General features: G+C 35.2%; 1 protein-coding gene across 2 annotated transcripts; it reads left to right on the top strand.

Annotated features, from left to right (window-relative positions):
* Positions 1-296: 296 nt before the first annotated feature.
* On the top strand, positions 297-16,351 carry LOC311284394 (uncharacterized protein). 2 transcript variants are annotated; one of them, XM_084399400.1, is made up of 3 exons: positions 297-462; positions 786-860; positions 14,234-16,351. In XM_084399400.1, the coding sequence occupies exon 3, from the start codon at positions 14,243-14,245 to the stop codon at positions 15,806-15,808; it is 1,566 nt and encodes a 521-aa protein (XP_084255526.1). In that variant the 5' UTR covers positions 297-462; positions 786-860; positions 14,234-14,242; the 3' UTR covers positions 15,809-16,351. The 2 variants fall into 2 exon arrangements, with proteins under 2 accessions (XP_084255526.1, XP_084255527.1); XM_084399401.1 differs by lacking the exon at positions 786-860 and having other exon boundaries at positions 410-462.
* The last annotated feature ends 1,452 nt before the right edge of the window (positions 16,352-17,803 follow it).

Genomic DNA, 17,803 nt, shown 5'->3' with positions numbered 1-17,803 from the left:
CAATGTTAGTTTGCCCATATGCAATTTGAGTTTACATTGTGATGTGTTAAACCTGTGTAAAAAGAGCATTTTTGTGTTTTGCAGAAATCATTAAGAAAATTGGAATGTGTGTCAAAACAATGTGTTAAACATTTATAGAAATGTGTCTTTGTTTTAATAACTGAATGCATGGTTTGGGAAATTGTGCCAAATTAATCAATTATAGTGTTAGCAGCCGAGAAAAACTGAGCACTGCCACCTAGAGGTCATATGAGAAAACACAGAGTACCATCCTGCAGGGGGAAGAAAGTCAAATTGCATTGTGATTGCAGACATGTCTTCATGCTGGTTTTCCTAAAAATCACATGCCTTTGAGAAAATGGGTGTTGACTTCAGAACCCTATAAATAAGCGAGCTGGTCCGATTATTTGTCTAGTTTTCCTTATCAGCTGAAGAGGGACAGGCGGTTTATCAGATCATATTGTAAGTAGATCCATTTTACTGAATTATAATCTTAAACTGAATTATGTCTGACTGTCAAGACATTCTTTGTATATGACTTGAGGATATATCATTTTATACAAAGTAGCATATATAACAGTAACTGTATGTGTATGCTAAGAATTAGCATTTCTCTTCATAGTGTATTTTTAAATTACATTTATTGATGCTGATTTTAATCAATAATGAAGTACTGCAAGTATAATATTTGCTAATACCGACACCTGTAAAATAGCATTAAGGTGAGTGGGAGATGTAATGTTCCTATCCATTAAAAATGTTATGTTATGTTTGGTATTATTTAGCATCAAATTGCCTTGTAAACTGAAAGACCCACAGCTTGAACCAGTTAAGACAGAATCTCAGTTGTTATCAGAAAGGTAAGACTATCATTATTCAGTGTCATCTGTCTTAAATTGTAACATTCTGTTCCTTTTGCTTTTTCTGTTATTTATTCATCCCGATTCAACCCATTCCAATCCCTATGTACACCATCCTCCTTTGCTGACAGTAGAAGCCTAGCCTAAATAATTTTGATGAGGGCTATAAAAAAAAAATCAACATTTAAATTCTGAGTTATAATTTGATTTGCAATCATGCAATACTGTAAGATCATTCATCATCATTAAAAAAAAAAATGTCCCTATTATTGGGACGGGTAGGACATTTCCTCACCACTTTTTGAGTCGATATTGTCTGTCCCCACCACTTTTTGAAACATCTACCTAATATAAAAGAAACAGGATATCCTCAGACCTCAGCCATATGAAGACAAGGCATCATGCCTCAGACTAAAAGGCTTCAGTCATTGGACAAAACGGCATCGCGCCTCAGACTGAAAAGCTTCAGGTCTCAGGAAAAACTATGTCAGGTGTCAGGTCTCGTATTAGGCATCAGATGAAACAGCCTCAAAAAAAAAGCATCAGACATAAAGGCTTCGAATGAAACGGACTCAGACTAAAAGGTATCAGCCATAAAGACATCGGGAGAAACGGACTCAGGTGGAGTTTGGAGGTTTGCATCATAGCTCGAAAGAACGCTTTAACTTTACAATAGTTTGCCAACATACAAGCTAGCTAGTAGGGCTGTCACTTTTGTGAAAAAATCCTGTTCGATTTTTGAGACATATGTGTTCATTGAATCGATTGTAAAATCGATTTTCCATGTCTAAAGACGTTTCCATTTTAAACGCCAAATATGGGCAAATCCACGGACAACTAACAGGCATTAGAACGAACGTAAAGAGGGCGCTTGAGACGCACAAGTCAGCAATATTCCTGTTGATTTATTGGCGTTAAGTTTTGTGCACAATGACAAACAGGAGTGCAACATTCTCGAAAAGCAATAAGTATAATAAGAAAAATAAAGCAGAAGTATAATGTGTGTTTGTCATGGTGTGTTCACACTGGACTGGAATAGCGCGTCAGGCGCGAGTGATTTCAATGTTAAGTCAATACAAAGACGCGTTATGCGCGTAAAAAATTCCTGCGGCGCGAATGAGGCGTCAGTTGCTGTGTGATGCGCGTTCGCTGCGGGCGTATCGTGACGAGCTGGACGCGTTCCGAGAAAAGACCGTTAAAATCGATTCCCTATTTTCGTTTTCGAAACTTGTGTTGGTTGGTCCGATCGATTGTGCAATCGATTTTCGAACGTAAAGTGACAGCCCTACTAGCTAGATGTATATATAACTCATGGCGGGTTACTTACCTCCTCCATCAGCCGTTCTTGTATCTGTACCACTTCTATTCTGATCTGAACCGCGTACATGTGAAGTCACATGGGGTGGGGCAATACGAACCTCCAAACTTACCCTGAGTCCGTTTCACCCGATGCCTTTTTGTCACTAGGGAGCTTATAATATGACAATATGATTTGAATTTGAATTGTGTAAATTTGAATTATTTACAAGTGTAATCTAACAAATTTGAATTTTATGTGGTATTTTGTATCATCTGATCATTTCATTTCCTATTTGGAATGGAATAACGAGAAATGAAAAGACGGATCGTTTATTTGTTTTTTTGTTTAGTTTAATAAACGGAAAATGAGATTTTGGCTCATTTTCTCAATTTTCGTTTGTAGTTTACAAATCGATTTATGGCTTTGATGTTTTGTTCGCACATGTGGGTGGCGCTGAAACGCCCCTTTCATCTGATTGGTCAAACCGCTTCGTCTTCAGTACAGCCAGAATAAGAGTCCATACGGCACACTCAAATCCCACTTTAATAAGCTTTTGCACCACTCGCTGACATTTGATGCAGAAATATGTTGCTGGGAACACAATTAGTGCTGCTGCGAAGCTTCGTTTCTAATGTACGACACTTGAGAGATGGCAAGCCATAGGCTACAATATGCTGACATGCTGTGGGGTTTTATATATTATTTCTATAGACTCAAGAGCAATGTATGATTTTTTTTTTTTTTTTTTTTTTAAGTACCGGTAGGTGAGGTCCTATATGTCCCTTCAATAAATGAAAATAGTTCAGCATCTCAAAACTTAAAATGTAGGCTAAAAAAAAACTTTTACTCTAGGCTAAAATTACTGTATGAGCAACAAGAATCAAAAATAAGATAATACACATGATAACATGTCTAACCTTCACACAAATAGAATGAGATAAAAAAGATAATTGAATCAGTTGAACTTGTAGGATACTGAATGACAAAATTATCAGGGTTGGAGAGTAACAGTATCATAGGCCTTATGAATAGGCTAGAATACACTGTAAATCACTGGTTATAATTTTTTTATTAATAGTTTACTTTGGATTAGAAATACAATCCAAAACAAATAGCAATTAATGAATTGTGATTAGTAATTAGATCATGCTGCTTTAAGTAATTAACCGAATACATTAATCTACAAATTACATTTAACAGATTGTATCATATGTGGGATACAATTTAAAACCAAGCCTCTTAACATTGTAAATTATAAGACAGCACTTTTTAAGTTATTATTATTATTACATGCTTTATTGGTTGATGTTTCTCTGAGATTTGCTAATTTATTTCAAGGCATTAATTATTCCCACTGCTTTATGCATATAATGTTTGTCCAGCAAAGCTCTGGTAGTATTTTCTAACAACTAAAATACTTTATTTTATGTTGTTTTCATTTGTCATGAGCTCTATATTTTAAGATACTAGGTGTTGATAAATCACATTCAATTAATGTGATTAATGTGCAAAGTTTAGCTTCAACTCAATAAACACACCTGAACCAGCTAAGCAAGGTTTTCAGGATTACTAGAAATTTCCAGGCTATAAAAATAGTACAAAAAATAAAATAAAAAAATGGTACAAAAGCCATCACTGGGATGTTACCCTTTTAAAAGTAGGCCTACCTTTTTTATTATTAGTAGCCTTTAGTGCACTCTAGGTTTACCCTGTTTACTTTAATTAGGGGCCAAGCACCGAAGGTGCGGATGCACCTATTGTATCTGTAGGCGTACCAAAAATAATTATTCTTTTTCTTCAGACTGGGCGTCTATGGCAGCCAGGGCCGCATTAAGACAGTGTGGTGCCCCTGGGCACTAGGGGAGCGCGGGGCACAACCTAACGTGGGGTTAGTTGTAACACGCTTGTTTTAAATACTTCCGCACCTGCTTGGATGACGAAACTTTGTGTATTTACTAGTTGCCATATCAACACTATATATAAAAAAATAAAAAAATAAAAATAAAAAAAAAAGCCAAATTTTTTTTTTTTTTTGGAAGATATCCATAGACATTTATTAAACCATAGCAAAAGTAAATTTCTTAAGTTAATTTTTCATCTCTATTTTTTGTTTATTTAAAATAAGACAAATCTGATATTATTTTAATCTCCAAGATGTTATTTAACAGTTGAGATAGTTCTTTAATGCTTCGCTAACTAGCAGAAGACACTAGCAGGGTTTAAATCCCAGTTGTGCAGGCGAGGGCATGTTGTAACACTGCGTTACAATGTGCCCCTATTAGAAATATGCTATTATATTCTATACTTTTATTAATTTTATTGGGAAAACGTGAGAAAAAGGTGAATAAAGACAGAGTCAATGTTCAGAAATTACCAATTATTTATTTGTTTTGAACTATGTTGTATAGCTGTGTTTTCATGTGTTCGTTGTCAAAACTCAAAAATTAGTTTATATTTAATTATTAAAAATTGCCATTATTTTATATGAAAAAGTTTTTTAATTGTATTTTATTTAGAAAATATTTTAGTTTGTTTTGTATATTTTTTTTATTAGATCAGATAACTTTTTAAGCGGTCATATGGTCATGTTACAATGTGCCCCACCTATGGGGCATGTTGTCACATTTCACTTCCATTCTTTCTGAGTATGTCAAGAAAAAAGTATATACTGTATTAATAAAACAAAACCACATAATTGTAGTAGACATGTGGGAAATTAATGTGTGAAAAAATAAATACTCTGAACCGTAAGTAGATTTACACAAACTGAGAAAGTCAAAAAGCGTTACTTTGTGCCCTGCTCTCCCCTATAAACAAATTTGCATATCGGGACTTCACTGACAGTTTTCCAGAACTTCGTGCCAAGTTGAAGAGGTGTCCAGAGAAAAAAATAGATTTTGATAAAAAAATAAATAAAAAAAAATTAATAATAATAATAATAATAATTAAATAAATAATTAAATAAATAAATAAATAAATAAATAAATAATAACATTTAGAAAACTGCATCGTTGTCGCGTTGACGCGCACCTAGGGAGTATGTGAAACCCCGAGGGAGGGGTTCTGGCAGACCAATCACAGCGCTTGCGTCCGCGTAGAATTGACGCGTTGTTACATTTTTGGAGAGGTGCACGTCAGGGTACGCCGTAGGGTACGCGCGCTACACACAGCCTACGACGTAGCTACGGCGGCAGTTCGACGCAGAAGTATAAAACAGGCTTAAGGGTGGCGCCAATAACGCACCTAAGCTGTCTCAAAGAACTGGGAAAAGTAATGATTATAGCAAATTTCATTTGTTTATTAATAAACAAGTGTTTTTTTGTGTCACAGTTGGCTGCAAAGATGAAGTTGACGATGCTGACTCGCAGTAGTGAACTCGCCAGAGAGAAATGCACATTTCATACGTATTATATAGGCAGAGAGCAGTCTGTTTTCTTTCGTTTTGAATTGTTTTGTTTAAAAGTAGCCTACTCATTCCAAGCTTTTTATAGATATATTTCTCAGGTCTGTGAGGCAAGTATACTGAGTTTCGGTTTATTTAAGAGAGCTCCAGTTCACGCCGACGCCTCCATGTCCTGATTATATTGCCTGCTATATACCTCTTATTTATTAAACCCAGGAAATTGGTTGGTGAAACATTGATTTAAATTAGGATACAATTAATACAAAACGAAATTCACTTTAAAGAAAGGTTTTCTACAAAAACAAACTTAATGAAGTGGTCAAAATCATGTCTGCTCACTCCATTTGTCTCCCGATATTTTCGGGATCAACTTATCTTATTCATGCTTTTCACTTTTCATATAATCAACATAGATGAAATTTAAAAAATATATGTTATTTTATTAAAACATGAATATTTTTTTTAACATGAAGAGTTTTATGCAATATTCGCCTGTTACCAAGGATGTTAATAATGTTTTATCTAAACACTGGCATATTGTAGAGAGTGATCCCAATCTTAAAAAATGCTTCCATAAACCACCTCGTTTAGTGTATAAAAAAACACCTAACCTTCGAAATATTTTAGTTAGAGCGGATTTGAAACCGGCTCCTCACTTCTTGAATAAAATACCTCATGGTAATTATAGATGTGGTAACTGTCAACAGTGTAATTTTACATGCAAGACATCAACTTTTACACATCCTTACACGGCAAAAACTTTTCAAATTCGAGGCACCATTTCGTGTAAGACGGCCAATGTTATTTATATGCTGCGTTGCCCTTGTGGCTTATGTTACATTGGTAAGACTAGTAGACCTTTGAAGATTCGCATTTCTGAACATCGATGTGCAATTAGACACCATAATCCAAAAAGTCCAGTTGCACAGCATTTTGCAGCTTTTAGACATTCAGTTTCTACCCTTCAATACATAGGCATCGAGGTAGTTAAGTATCCACGTCGTGGAGGTGACATTGATAAATTGCTTTTACAGCGTGAGGCTTTTTGGATTTTCACATTAGACACGTTGTCCCCTAGAGGACTTAATGAAGATTTTGATATTCGTCCATTTCTTTGAATTTTTATACAGATGTGTGTGTGTTTTTCTCTTCTTTTTGTATATAATACATCAAAGGTTTTGGAGTAATAACTTTAATGTATATTTGCAGGTATCAAGAAAAGTGTTTTTTGAAGTGCATTAATAAATGATACTGTTGTATTTTGCATAGTTTTTTAGATATTTTTGTGTGTATATATTTTTTCTTTTTTCTTTTTTTTTTTGGTGTTTTGTAGTTGTTGTATTGGTTAGTAACATGATGTTTGGACATGTGATCATCTGGAGATATAAAGGGTTGCACATCTGTAGTCAATTTGTCTGATGAAGAGCCTGCGTGCTCGAAACGTCACATACGCTATGCAATAGTTGTCTTGAAAATAAATATTTTTGATAATTTTGGAGCTTAGGTGTTGCCGACTTTATACTTTATTTATTAAAACATGAATATGAAACTAAATCGTTTTTAATGAATAGTTGTAGCCTATTCATTAAAAACGATTTAGTTTCATATTCACGTTTTAATAAAATATATATTTTATATTATTGTTATTTAAACATGCCTATTAGCCTACAGAGAAATTTAATGTCAGAGCGTCTTTCCAGTGAGATACGATTTTCGATCAATAATCAAATATTATTTTGCTTGATATGCCAATCCTTAATATGTGGTGTTGTAAATGCCTGTTTGAGGTCTCTGTGAAAGTTTTAAAGCAGTATTTTAGTGCCGCTTTCAGAGCTCATGTACGTAACATTGTTTCTTCCTCATAAATGCGAACACGAAAAATAAAATAAAATGAATAGGCTATATTATGTTTTGTGGAGAGTCGACCCTTCTTCATCTGGTGGATATATTACTTTTGGTTTGCACAAAATTCATAGAATTACTAAAACATATTTTACCACCTAAAAGTTTAAGTTTTTTTGTGTCACGTCCGGACCGTAACGCAAGTGTATTTCCCTCATATTAAATATAAAACGCATGTGTAGACTGGTATTTTTCTAACGTCTGGACTCCTTTATTAAGGGAGTATGGATATAGATGTTTCAATATATTAGTATTAAACGCATTTTTTGGTCATTTATATTTCAAGTTTTGACTGCAAATGTCACGTCCATAACGCTGGAACTGCCACGTAACGTGAGGATGACAGGATTTCTATGAGGATGACATTGCGGTGCACAGCAAATCCTTTAAATGGTAAACAAAATGCAAAACAATGCAAAACAAAAATGAAAAATATAAGTAGCCAATAAAATAAACAAATTATTGTGGCATTAATTAGGCCACAAACAATATTTATTTTAAAGTCTAAACGAATTTATTTAAAGGAAAACACCAGCGTTGGGCGTTTATCTGTTTAGGCTAAAGCCTGTTTTATACTTCTGCGTCGAACTAAAGCCGTAGCTACGGCGTAGGCTGTGTGTAGCGCGCGTACCCTTAAGTGTTTCAGCCGCCCTTTTCAAACTGGCGCAAGAAAATGCAACAGAATTTGTTAAACATGAAAAGGACTTATCCGTCTGGCATGGCCGCTCGCTCTAAGGTTAGCCTAGATAAATGTTTGCTATTATTAAGCGCATATCCGAGTGTTTGTGCAGAATCTGAGTGTATGTGCGGAGTGTGGAGCACGCACTGCATGACATGATGGAGGCGCCGGTGCCATCACTCGCATTTTCCTATCAACAGTGGAAACAACTTAAAATACTCCATTTCTGGTCAAACAGAAAAGAATAATACATCAGTCGCAACTACTTTTATTTGTGTATACTCACAACAACAAGAAAACGTTGTGCTTTTGTAAAATAAAAGAAAACGAACAGGGCGCGCTTTCATGATCTCTGTGAATTGGAGTGCGTCTCAAACATTAACTGAAAAAGCCTCACAGACATGAGAAATATATCTATCTATATAAAGCTTATAAAAAATGTCCACCAACGAAAAAAAATCCAATGGAAAGCAAATACGCATGGTACCATCTGATTATGTAATCCTGTCGGTATCAAAGGCGCATCTAGGCTACATTACAGCGGAGATGTATGGAGATATGTTTGCAGGCAGCCCTGATTTAGAAAAGTCTAGTTTATTAATAAACAATTAAAATGCTTCGTTATTTTTTTTTCAGACACATTTATTATCATTAGCCTACTTTTGCCGGTGCTACTGGGTGCTTTGCGGCAAGTTTTATGCATGCGCTTGAGCGCGGAATATAGGCTATAAGCGTATATGCACCCAGGGTTGAATATAAACGTGCGATTAGTCCTAATTGCTTAAATAAATGACTACTAGTCTAGAAAAATCTTTAGTCTATGGCAACTCTAATCAATAGCCCACATTTAATATTTGGCATTATTTAATTAGTAATTTTATCCAGCTCTTTACATTAAATTAGTTGAGTTAGCATAATTAGTTAATGAACTAATAAAATAATAAAATAAAGTTTAAATTAAGAAACTAACCATATTTCTATATAGCATTGCTTATTCCACCACACAAAGGACTGTTTATAAGGTGACAATCCGTTATACATGTGAAGATTGTAGGGTGTATCTTGAAGATTTTTGTATTGTATTGTATCTTCTGTTATAAAGACAAGATTGACATTTCGTTAATTAAACAAAATAAGAACACAATGTTGTAAAAAATAATCAACTTAGGCTATGTTCTGTTAGATGTGTTTTGACTACTTTTTGTTTAATTATATCTCTAGGTAATGAAGATATAGCCTATTAACAAAAATTAATCTTATATATATATAATATATTATATATAAAAAAAACGTATAGGCCTATAAAATATAAAAATATAAAATATATATTTTTTTAAAGGCATATTTTGTACATGACGACACATGTCCTATAAGGCCAACAAAACATGTCGTTATTACGAGAAAATATGTAATTTTAACGACAAAAGATCTCGTTACTACGAAAAAAAATTGAGGGGAAAAAATAATATGTAACGTTAGGCCTATGTGGCAGCAATGCGTCACCGTATAGGTAAACTAATTGAAAAATAATTAATGCATTTCCTGCCAATCAGATTTAGCACCACCCACAGGGGGAAATCGGAATATCAAGTGTTTTTTCTGATTTCCGTGCAAGAACGGGAAAACCAAAAATCAAGTCATAATTTCGTTTTTTCGTTTTCATATGTGAAAGCAAAAACAAATGAACGAACGATACCCGGACCGGGCAACAAGCAAGATTTGCATTTGTAAATCCAATCATTTCATTTCCTATTTGGAATGGAATAACGAGAAATGAAAAGACGGATCGTTTATTTGTTTTTCGAAAAAACTTTTTTCGTTTAGTTTAATAAACGGAAAGTGAGATTTCGGCTCTATTTCTCAATTTTCATTTGTGGTTTACAAATCGGTTTATGGCTTTGATATTTTGTTCGCACATGTGGGTGGCGCTGAAACGCCCCTTTCATCTGATTGGTCAAACCGCTTCGTCTTCAGTACAGCCAGAATAAGAGTCCATACGGCACACTCAAATCCCACTTTAATAAGCTTTTGCACCACTCGCTGACATTTGATGCAGAAATATGTTGCTAGGAACACAATTAGTGCTGCTGCGAAGCTTCGTTTCTAATGTACGACACCTGAGAGATGGCAAGCAGGCTACAATATGCTGACATGCTGTGGGGTTTTATGTATAGCCTATTTATAATGCAATGAAAATATTTGATATAATATGGAAAGTAAAATGTTTTACTGTATTATTGTATGGGCAACAAGGATTGGGTGTAAAAACAATGATAAACATGACCTAACATGTAGCCTACATAAAATTTCCCACTCTCCTTTTAATGAGATCAGTAGATGTGTGGGTGTGTGTGTGTGTGTGTGTGTGTGACACCAGAAGCTGCTGTGTGCTCTTCCTAATTGAATGCAAGTATTTCTACAAACTGAGCTCATAACTCATAGGGCTGACAATTACTGTAATAACAAGTGTATTTAAAAAAAAAAAAAAAAAAAAAAAAAAAAACATAGCCTAGGTAATGTCACTCTCGTATGGTGTTTTTTAAAATGTATTTGCATTTGTTATAATTTATATCTAATTGAATTTCTTAATTTCGCTCATGGAGATAGCACAGACAATGTGCCATGTTTTAGTGAAAGATTGCTGCCAAACACTTTTTAAATTAAAATAACATGACATTTCAAGGACAGCCACTAGATGGCTGCAGAGCATCACTCACTGGCTCGTTTGCCATTTCCACATATTGTAGGTATTCATCTTAAGTTTTCATTTAGATTTGTGTTTAGACATTATAAAATCATTATTATAACAATAAAAAAAAATCTTTGGTCAGAGTATCTGAAGTTTCATTGTTTTTTACAATACAGTCAAACCTGAACTTGGTGTTATATGTGTGTAGGCCTATATGTGTGTGTTTTTGTATTCGTTCTGCATTGTGGATGTTTTATGGTGTCGCCCCTTCATTTCTGTGTCTGCTCCGCATTGGGCTGTTTTTTCTTTTTTGACAAAAAAAAATTGAGAGCAATCCTATGGATGACTTTTGGGGGTGGGGTTGTTTGTGTTTTGGGTGAGAATTCCCCAATGTGAATGTGTTAACGTGTTGTCGCTCTCAAATCATGTTCAGTTTTGGTTGCATGCATTGTTGTGAAGATAAAATAACATATTGCACATTACATTTTCCATTGTATTGACTGACTCACACATCTGCCTGCAGACACCCAGCTGTGCAGATTCATTTATAGATTAAACAATATTTAACCCAAGCCAGTGGTGACCAATCCAGCTTCTGGAGGGCCAATGTCCTGCAGTTTAGCTCCAGCCTATTCCTACACAATTCATCAGGTACAAAAGCTGTAACTGGGGTGGTAGCCTTTCACAAGGTAAACCTAGCGTGCATATTATACCTCAAAGGCTACTTGTAATAAAAAGGTAGGCTACTTTTAAAAGGACAACATCCCAGTGATGACTTTTGTACCATTTTTTTCTGAGAGTGTATAGCCTGGATATTTCTAGTAATCCTGAAGACCTTGCTTAGCTGGTTCAGGTGTGTTTATTGGGTTAAACTTTGCAGGACATTGACTCTCCAGGACCAGGACACCCCTGAGATAGGCCCTTCACATTAATTGAATGTGATTTATCAACATCTAGTACATCTTAAAATATAGAGCTCATGACAAATGCAAACAATATAAAATAAAGTATTTTAGTTGTTATAAAATACTACCAGAGCTTTGTTGGACAAACATTATATGCATAAAGCAGTGGGAATAATTAGCAAATCCCAGAGAAACATCAACTAATTAAGCATGTAATAATAATAATAACTTAAAAAGTGCTGTCTTATAATTTACAATGTTAAGAGGCTTGGTTTTAAATTGTATCCCACATATGATAAAATCTGTTAAATGTAATTTGTAGATTAATGTATTCAGTTAATTACTTAAAGCAGCATGATCTAATTAATTTTGAATTATTTGTTTAACACTGATTTTAATTGGAACCACTGCAGAAACTCTCCTCAGATCACAATTCATTAATTGCTATTTGTATTGGATTGCATTTCTAATCCAAAGTAAATATTAATTAAAAAAAAATTATAACCAGTCATTTACAGTGTATTCTAGCCTATAAATTTAACAGTACAGCTCCTATTCATAAGGCCTATGATACTGTTACTCTCCAACCCTGATAATTTTGTCATTCAGTATCCTACAAGTTCAACTGATTCAATTATCTTTTTTATCTCATTCTATTTGTGTGAACTGAGTAATCAATGCTTACAGTCATACTGTTACATTTTCACAATTCTCTCTCTCTCTCTCTCTCTCTCTCTCTCTCTCTCTCTCTCTCTCTCTCTCTCTCTCTCTCTCTCTCTCTCTCTCTCTCTCTCTCTCTCTCTCTCTCTCTCTCTCACACACACAAAGACACAAAGGTTAGACATGTTATCATGGTCATGTGTATTATGTTATTTTTAACATAACATACGTTTTTTTTACCATACCGCTCAGTGGAAACGAGCCATAAGCGCTGATGGCTCGCTTGCTCAACGCAATCCAGTGTTACAATGTGCCATAATTCCAGCCAATCAGAGATGAGGGTGCTAAATCCTGATTCACTGGCTTGACAACCAATCACAAGTCTACCTGCATTACCAACAGAGAAAAAGGAAAAAAAAAAAAAAAAATTTAATGCATTTTAATAAGAACACAACATAATTTACAATGGAAGAGGAAAAATAGATGGTGGAAGAGACGTTTGTTTAATGGCTTGAACACTATTAAAGGAGAACTCCAGTCAATTTTTTTGTGTAAATTTGGAGTGCTGTCAGTACAGAGAACATCGACAAAAAGATATGAATAAAAGTGATGTTAATTCAGCCAGCGCACATACCTGTATTTACTTCCTGTTTTCGGTCGAAGTCCACAGTAGTCGATTGTCGAGTTCACGCGCGTGATCATAGGTAACTAAACAACTCGACAATCGACTACTGTGGACTTCGACCGAAAACAGGATGTAAATACAGGTTTGTGCGCTGGCTGAATTAACATCACTTTTATTAATATCTTTCACATCTACTGCAGTCAGATCCACTCGTGTTCACTCTGAAGGAATCACTCACATGACCTGTGCACTTGTAATGACACATCAAGAATGTTAAGAGGCTAAAAGCAGGTTTAAAACTTGCCCCATTGAAGTCAACAGGGTGCAAATTTTAAAAAGAGGATGGTGTAGGCAACACCGATTTTTGTCGTTGTTCTCTGTACTGACAGCACTCCAAATTTACAAAAAAATGAGCTCAATGTTAAAATTGACTGGAGTTCTCCTTTAACTTTCAAGTTCAAATGTCTACCACTCGACGACCACACTTAGGCTATGTAGCTTATTTTTAATCAAATTAAAATCGTATTATTACATTATTGCATGTCCCAGTTTCCTACACCTCAATTAAGTGGTAGTTCTAATGTCTAACTGAACTGCAAGTTCTGTAATTAGTGGAATTTGAATGTGACCGAGCTGGGGTCTCAAATCTTTTCAGAAATGAAGATGTTTTCAGAAACAAAGGATAGACTTTTCCCCCTTTTAGTGTGTACAAATGTTACATTACTCCCTTTAAAATATTTAAAAATAAAAGCCATCAAATTAACATAGAAATGTGCTAACGGTGAAATAATAAATGCTCTTCGTATCCATGAAATTACTGAAACAAAAACATTCACAACAGAAAGAAATAAGAGAAAATCATACTAAAAAATAGACTGGATTACTAATCTTACGTAATATTTAGGATGGATAGTATGCACATTGGGATGCAGGCTTGTTCTCTCTCACTGCAAAAAAAATAAAAAACATCTCTGTAGCACTCATTGTGTTTATCGTTCAATTTATACGCTAAAATGACTTTTTACGTACATTTGATACGCAGTATAAAGCCCTTGGGTGTTTATATCCACTCTGTAGCTAGACATGACGTTTAAACTCCTAATGTTTTGGCTATTTTCTTTGAATATTCAATATTTCTGAAACATGAAACATGTACAGCTTTGACAACTTGAGCTGTGTAAAATAACGTTTTTCTGTTTTAAATTGACAGGAGGGAAATATGACAAGTCAAGGAGGTAAATTTGCTGTAATTATCAAGAACAGCGACTTAATCAAAGATGGAAATCCTGCTCAATATCGTCTGCAAACAAAGACAAACAACATGGATGAATCTGAACTATATAGAAAAATGACCTTTGGAGAGAGAGACAGAAACAAACCCCATAAAACCATTCTGATGGTGGGAGAAACAGGAACAGGAAAATCAACCCTGATCAATACGATGATCAACTACATGTTGGGTGTGAAGAGAGAAGACAAGGTTTGGTTTGAGATCACAGATGATCAGAGTGACCGATCACAAGTTCACAGTCAGACCTCCATCATCACTGTTTATGGGTTTTATCCACAAAAGAGTGAAACTGATCTAACAATCATCGACACACCAGGATATGGAGACACACGTGGAGCTGATCTTGATAAACAGATTGCCATGAGTTTGTACAGTTTAAGTAAATCTGAAGGGAATCATGAAGTACATGCAGTGTGTCTGGTGATTAAAGCAACACAGAATCGACTCTCTGACAGACAACAATACATATTTGATGCTGTTCAGTCTTTATTTGGGAGAGATACTGCTGAAAACATTGTCTTGCTCTTCACACACTCAACTGGAGATCGACCTAAAAATGCTCTGGCGGCTGTTAAAGAGGCTAAAGTCAAGTGTGCAGAGAATGACAAGAATCAGCCAGTGTTTTTCCTGTTTAATAACTGTCAGTCAGACGCTGCTGATGAAGAATATGAGATGATACAGGATCAATCATGGAATCTCAGTTTTAGAGGAACAGAACGATTGTTCAAGTTTCTTGACACAATAAAACCAAAATCCATGAAGATGACTCGAGATGTGTTGCAGAATCGGAAACAGCTGGAGGCAAATATCTCTAATCTAAAAGAACGTGTTCAAATGACAGAACTAAAGCAAAAGGAGCTGAAACAAACTCAAGAAGCTCTGGAGAAGAACAAGAAATTTGTAGCAGAAAATATTAACTTTGAGTTTGAAATTGACAAGGCCTGCAAAGAATGGGTTGATATTGATCGCTCTAAAGCCAGCATGGCGATGTGCTGCCCTGTCTGTAAGGAGAACTGTCATTATCCAGACTGCTGGTGGGTCAGTAATCTCTCATGGTGCAGCGTGATGAAAGATGGTAAATGTACAGTGTGCACAAAGAAATGCAGTTACACAGAACATGTCAAAGCAGCAAAAATATATAAATTAGATACAGAGAAAAAGAAAACGACATATGAAGAGTTTAAGAAGAAATATATTGACAAGGAAGGTAAGGTTAAGGATGGTGTGTCTGTGGTCCAGAAGCTGGAAGAAGAACTGCAGGAATTGGAGAGAGAGAAAAGAAAGCTGGTGAATGAAGCTTTTCACTGTGTGCAAACTCTGCAGATGATCGCACTCAATGCTTATTCTGTGTTCACACTTCAGCACATTGATTTTCTGATTGAGAAGCTGAAGGAAATAAATGAGTCTGAAAAAGCTGAAATACTGGAAAACATCAAGAAGAGAGCAGGAGAAGGAAAACAAGGAGCTCTGGGATACATCAGATTATCTAAATAATAAACACCAGTTATTCATCAGCTCAAACGATGAAACAAGGAAAATCTAAATAAGATCCTGAAAATGTTTCTGCTTTGTTCAAAAGCATGTCCTTCATGTGATGTAAAGCTATATTATCATTGATTGTAATTGCATATGAATCTAACATTTTTCTATCATGACACTTGCCTGGATTTTCCATTTTTAAGTTGCTTTGAATAAACTGCATCTCAGCATCTGCTAAATTTAATGATGTAAAAATAGTGATTACTGTAAAAAAAATTCTAGATTACAGCACATACTAATAATGTAAAGGCAACAAATAGCCAGAATATTTTTATCACAAAATTATGTGCATGTGTATCAGTTGTGCATTACCGTGTTACCCCAGGTCCATGAATTATTGTTATATGTTCTTAAAATGTGTTTCTGTAAAAGTATATTGCCCAGTTGCATGAGATCTCACAGTGTGTCGTTGCATTGCTGCCACACACTGCTCTAACTGCTGAACGAGTGTGTTTTGTGTCACCCAAGATCAAATAAATGAGGACCTGATGGCAAGAATTTCTGTGGTCTGAGAGTGATTTTGACAACACCCCGCTACAACTGGTGCTTTACTTCTCCTTGGAACCATAGTTCTAACGAACATTCACAACTAGCATCGCAAAGTTGTGTGTTTGGAATGACAGCTCGCGACCTGTGTTTAGAAGCAGAGTTTCTAGTTTGACTGATTGTCTGACTGATCTTGAGTAAAATAATCAAGCTGACATTCAGTACAATCTATATCTTTTATTTAGAATACTTACAAACGTCATTTACTTCTTTTATTTTGTCAAGAGATTTAAAGAATTGTATTGAAGAGTGCGCAAGTGTGAAAGCATCTTTCAGTATATTCTGAATAAACGTGAAGCATGAAGCAATAAATGCAAGGCCCAAAAATGTCAGAGAATGAACTGCACATTCACATTTATAATAAAGCAGAGCTTAGAAATGTCCAGTATATCATGTTTTTCACCTGTTGGATGATATTCAACAGTTTCTCATATGGCCTCTAGATGGCAGTGCTTGATAATACAGTTAAAACAGTCTCTAACAGCCTCTTAGTGACAATGAATACATGTGTAACCCCTCATCAGAGTCGGCGCCAGGGCAGATCTACTGGAGGGGCATTGGGTCATCGGCGGGGGGGCACTGACGTTTGACATTTTGACGCAGTGGCGACATCATAGTCCAACACAGCACAAATGCTATATAAAACTAAACACGTTTATTATTATTATTATTATTATTACAATTACATGGCTTGGTTGAATTCTAATATATAATGCGGTCTGTTATTTCTTGATAACAGCCGCTGCTAAGTATAACGTTAACACACCATTGCCATGAAAAACAGAGCGTTGCTATGGACGCAGGACTCTAACCGTAGAGACGGAACAGATTATTTTCTTTAGCGGAAGCAATACAATAGTTTTTAAATAAATAAACTCCTTTTTAAATCAATATTTTGTGTCAAATTATTGATTTATTTTGTTGGTAGCCATGTAATACAACCGCCTCGCTCTACATGATCCCTTACATATCTTCTTACAGGCAGCCAAGTATACACAAATGCAGATATTACTACACATTAATTGCGCAGATATTAACATAAATAAATACATAATCTCTGTATTACATACATACTACATTACATAGTCTCCAATACCATCTCTGCTGTTCTTCTTAGTGCAAATTTTTTTATTCCCCAACAGGGGCGTAGCACCAAATTTTGGGCCCTGGGTACAAACCATCTTGCTGGGCCCCCGTACCAAATACCATAGTGATACCAATGGGTGGGGTATTGCATTTTTAATCATAAAAACACGTAAAATGTAAACAAAATAAGCCACACTCTGATTAATATATTTTTGTTTTATTGTCAAAAGTATAAGTTAATTGATGATTATTTGTCTGTTTAAAATAAATGCAGACTATAGAATCACAGGGTACACTAACCGCCAAACTAGACATTCA

This window comes from Rutilus rutilus (genome assembly GCF_951802725.1).
Source record: "Rutilus rutilus genome assembly, chromosome: 24".
NCBI classification, from domain to species: Eukaryota; Metazoa; Chordata; class Actinopteri; order Cypriniformes; family Leuciscidae; genus Rutilus; species Rutilus rutilus.
This window is presented reverse-complemented; position numbering and strand designations above follow the sequence as displayed.